We start from the raw sequence: 5,000 nt of genomic DNA, 5'->3' as shown, positions 1-5,000 counted from the left end.
AACCTCTGTCTATTGAATCATACTGTACATTTTGTTATGACCTATCCACTGAAAAGTGATTGATCTGTTGGATCATTTACGTGTATCCGACCTTTGAATAACTGGACCCTGAGCTATTGCTTCATTTTTGACTTCTCACTTCCCTAAAGCGATTAACATACACATACATGCATTTCTTCCTCTCTTGATAACTTTTCAATAATTATATTATCCCACCATGGGATAAGATGATAAGAACTGAAATATTTGTGAAATTGTCTGTTAGCTGTACCTCAACCTGACGTGAAACTCTTGAAACTAATTTGAAAAATAATGTTATGTGGCAAGACAGCAGAATTATGATGTGGTAATCAGATCCTAGTGGTTTAAGAGTTCCTAACGTGAAACTTACTGAAAGCAACCCTATAGATCAAGGGTCCTAGTTTCGGATTAACAGGCATCAGGTTGAGAACACTTAAGAATAAAAATTCCATTCCATTATTTACAACACCCAAAGGTTAATAAATTTTTACAAGGAGAATTCACCTGAATACCCTTTCACTCCCAAGATCTGATTCTAAAAGTAATTCTCCTTACTGACTATCGTACAATTTTTGTGATATTGGTTTGGAGAATTTGGTACTGGATCAGCTAAAACTTCCCTAGTTGATAATTTTCTTTATTCTCGTTACTTGTCTGCTTGATATTGTTTTGATATTGTGAGGAGAAATTCTGTCTTGGTCACTCATGGGAGTGAGAGGGATACCAGGCTTACTGATGACAGTTGATAATTCACTGGTTACTATCACAGACAACCCCATTTTAAATATCTTAAAAAATCACAATCATTGCTTAATCACTCAAAAAGTAATACACGAAAGGAAGAGTTAGGTCTGTGAGGCCAGGACATACAATATCATGTGGGTACAAAAATATCCATATACATCAATTATTTGTATTCTATTTAAATTATCTTTTTTAACTTACTGCTTTGTTAAATCTAGTGCTATAGACAAACAGATTGATATGTTGGTATCTTTGACTTGATGATTGGAACACTCTCCTACAAAGAAAAGTATAATAATTAAAAGACAGTAGGTCTTTATTTTTTGAATCACATTGGCAGGGAAATTCTGATCGTATCAGACAGAAAAATTACAGTAAAAAAACTCGTGATGATAAACTTTTTCTAATGACAAGAATACAACAGGCATTCACTCCACTAAGGCACAATGATAAAATGAGAAAAAAGATCATATTACTGCTTAATATACCTTTCCCACATTCTGTTCTAGTCTCTGCAGTGCATGCAGGATTATTTCTTTTTGAGTTTTATCCATGAAACGTTTTGACACCTAAAAAAAGGGTTTAAAACACATAACCATTAAATTTAAAAACCTCTTCAGCTAATAGGCTTTGTTTTCCCACTGAGGGTCTTGAGGTAATAATGTAAAGAACTGTTTCTTTCAAACCATGTCCTATTCATGTGCATGTGTACTGCTAAATCTAGCTAAATTCACAGCCTGCATCACACTGTATATTATGGACTAATAGGAAAACTACACAGGGTTTCTTTGCCCAGTAGGGATTGTTTTTTCAAGGTAGAGCTTATATGTCTTACATTATCTAAGGTACAGTGAGGTATAGAAAAGGTGAGGAAACCTGGTAACTATTTACTGGTTCAATGGTCAAGAGCAGAGTTGATCCATAGCTTTCAGATTTTATTTTTTCAGGATAAAAAAGAGTAGTAGTTTAGAATTACAGACTAAGGTCAGAGAGATTGGATAGAAACTTGATATTTGCCAAGCACCACTCCCCCTCCACCTCCCTAGACCGTCTCTGGAAAGGTCCCCTCTAAAGCAAGTGATAGAAATATGTTCTCTGGAACACAAACCTTAACCCTAACAGCCCTAAATGGTTGGTCTTGGGCAGAATAAAAATAGAATACCGGAAAAGTAGTTGTGTACCTGTGGCAAAAGAGCCTTCAAATGAGTGTTGAGGGCAGAACCAACAACTGCACTAAGTTGTACCAGAGCTTCCAAAGAACTGTGAAAAACTTGAGTGTCAGTGGAAGCCTAGATAGAAAAAGAAAAGTCTGTTATTTGTTTTGAAATATATTGGACGGTAGACTAATGACCTTTATCAGAGTAATTAAGATAATCATATAAGGACATTATTTTCAATCACATGATGGGCAGCTATATAATTATTAAATTTATTGGAACAAAAAAAGTTTACATCTTTCTGAAAAGAGTTCGAATCTAACAGGACTGACCTGGACACAAACATGACCGCTATTCTATTGACTGTTTTGGTAGCCAACATGGCTACCATAATGTTTTTTGACATTATGTAAAACTGATCTTGAAAGTACAACGTAGTCCATTAAAGGTTTTCAATTCACTTCTAAGTTGCACTGTACAAAGTAAACAAGGTAGCCTGTTGGGTTTAATGATGTTTATAAGACTAGTGTTTTTCATGTTTAAAGGCCACTTCCTTGATATTTTTTATTGATCCTTGTTTTTTGTCACTTTTAAGAAAGAAAATCGTTTATAGAAGATGACAGTTAATGATTATAAACAAGCACCCATCATGGCTTTCTCTATCAATGTTCAATGTTTTTCATGTTTAAAGGCTACTGTTTAAAGCACCAAGTAAGCAGGCCAATTGAGGCTTGCTGTCGCAGCCCTCTTCCTTGATATTTTTTATTGATCCTTGTTTTTTGTCACTTTTAAGAAAGAAAATCATTATAGAAGATGACAGTTAATGGTTAAACACAGGCATCCTTCATGACTTTCACTATCAAAGAGTGCACAAGCTACACTACTAATCTTGGAGAGTTGTCAAATAAACTTACCAATGCAGCTCTAAGAGGTACAATTAGCTTTGGTAGAATTGGTAATGTTCGAGATGTGGCATCATCAATTTCAAGCATTTCTCTGAATCCCTCACGTGCAACAAAAGTGTAAGGGTGTTTTGTTTCTCTGAGACCCTACATAAACAAAATTTGAACCTGGTAAGAACACTACCTATATATCAACCATCACCTTGGTCCAATAAAGATATTACTGAGATGTAAAATATAACTTGTGTACCATTCACACCAGTAAAACATATTTTGTCAAACCGGGTTCAACTGAATGAAAGGGAGACCGAAAATTGCATTTTACATAGAGTTCACTACTATCCTGCTAATTGAGTCTTTTGAGCCTAAAATTGTACAATACTATTATCACTTACCTCAGCTAATGTAACTAAAATAGGATCAAATGGCAGGTTATCAGGAGAAGTACTCCACTGAAGTTTATGTTTTACAGAGCCATGAACCAACCTTGAAAAAAATTGTGACATTTATAATCAATTCAAAATTACAACAGCCTGTTGTGTTGGCCCAAACATTACACACAAACAAAGAAAATTGTTTGATTAAATTGAACCCCATCCCATCTTTATAAACCCCACAGTTAAGGTCCCTTTTGTGGCAGCTTGATGATTTTTTTTTTTTTTTATCATAATTTTGTTAGAAGAATAACACTGTCCAGTCTACAAGAATGTGTTAAGTACAGAGATGGCTATGTATAGTTGTGATTCATTTGCACACAATGTTCCTGTTGCTGACTTTCTTTTGTCTCTGCCTAGCCTTACATGCACATAATTATAACCACTAACTCCTATAGATCCACAGATCCTACGAGCAAGTTAGCTTCTGTATTTACTTCACAGGTTTTCTGTCTAGTTAAATTGTTAAGTCCCATGGAACAGCTAGGAGGACACAACATCAGCTCTGATTAACAAATAGACTCTATGTTGCAACGCTTCTTTTGAGTAACAGCTGTGGTAAAATGTGATAAGAACAAAAAAGTGGCACACAAGATGCAGCTGAGTTTGTCACTGAAGTTATCATATAAGGGGCAAAATTACTGAATTGTGATTCGTCAAGACAGAGGGCATTTTTTCTTAATTTTTTTAATTGCCTCGGGCAAAATTACTTGAAAATGATTGGCTGAAAATCACTTAACAACGGCTGCCAAGGTAAAGAAATGTGCACCTCCGCCAATGTAATCTATTGCATAACTTGCACTTCTTGCAAAAAGATTTACATCAGTGAAACACGCAGAAGACTAGGTGACTGATTCCGAGAACACCTTCGCGACGTGGAGAGGAACGACAAGGACACATTGAAACCAATCGCTAGACATTTTAAGTTACCTAACCATTCTAAGCAACACATGGCAATCTGTGGTCTTTCCCTACACTTATGTAGCATGGAAAGCAGGAAAACTCTTGAACAAAAGCTCATCTTTCAAACCGGCAGTCTAAATTCCACAGGTATCAACGAACGCTTTTCATTCCACTAATTTATTCGTGTTTTTCTCGTTGCCATGTTCCCACCAATCATGTAGCTCCTTTTTCTGCCTTTAAAAGCACACACAACCCACAATTCCCTTATTTGCTCCGATGAAGGGCTAACGCTCTAAACGTCAGCTTTTATAATCGCAACGGTGTCCAATTTACCATTTCAACTTTGTTGATATATTCAAATTATAAAGAAATTTCTGTTTGTTTTGTAACAATGGTGTCCTGTTTTGCGCGAGATCAGTAAGAAAACATTTTGCCCCTTATATTATAAACAAGTAATCACATGATTCCTTGTAAAATTAAGGATTAATATCACTTGTGTTTTCAGAAGTTGCAGAAATTGCACAACTAGGGCAATTAATTCACCAACTTCCAAAAAACACACGTGATATTAATCCTTAATTTTACATGGCCCCATGCGATTACCTATACTTATTGCCATATTTTGACGTCTTCTGGGATCTGTTACTGAACAGACCCACAGCACCATGGACTCTATTTGTTTTATATAATAAAGAAGTAAAAAAACTGTAAATGATGACATCGTCTATGCATCTGACCTCCTATAGATCATGGGTAACAACCAATCAAAATGTGAGCATAATAATTATTCGGCTCATTATATTATATTTATATTATATCATTTATAATTATATTTACGA

At 35.3% G+C, this 5,000-nt stretch overlaps 1 protein-coding gene across 1 annotated transcript in view; it reads right to left on the bottom strand.

Annotated features, from left to right (window-relative positions):
• Positions 1 to 5,000, bottom strand: part of LOC111322753 (PACRG-like protein) — a 6,834-nt gene that overhangs the window by 1,108 nt on the left and 726 nt on the right. Inside the window, exons 3-7 of the mRNA XM_022925920.2 lie at positions 3,220 to 3,310; positions 2,837 to 2,971; positions 1,947 to 2,054; positions 1,254 to 1,334; positions 1 to 1,042 (exon numbers count right to left, since the gene is read on the bottom strand). The exon at positions 1 to 1,042 is cut by the window's left edge and continues 1,108 nt beyond it. Of these exons, the coding sequence (XP_022781655.1) occupies positions 986 to 1,042; positions 1,254 to 1,334; positions 1,947 to 2,054; positions 2,837 to 2,971; positions 3,220 to 3,310 (472 nt within the window). The 3' untranslated portion in view covers positions 1 to 985. The remainder of the gene's footprint in view (positions 1,043 to 1,253; positions 1,335 to 1,946; positions 2,055 to 2,836; positions 2,972 to 3,219; positions 3,311 to 5,000) is intronic.

This window comes from Stylophora pistillata, chromosome 1 (assembly GCF_964205215.1).
Source record: "Stylophora pistillata chromosome 1, jaStyPist1.2, whole genome shotgun sequence".
In the NCBI taxonomy this organism is placed as follows: Eukaryota; Metazoa; Cnidaria; class Anthozoa; order Scleractinia; family Pocilloporidae; genus Stylophora; species Stylophora pistillata.
This window is presented reverse-complemented; position numbering and strand designations above follow the sequence as displayed.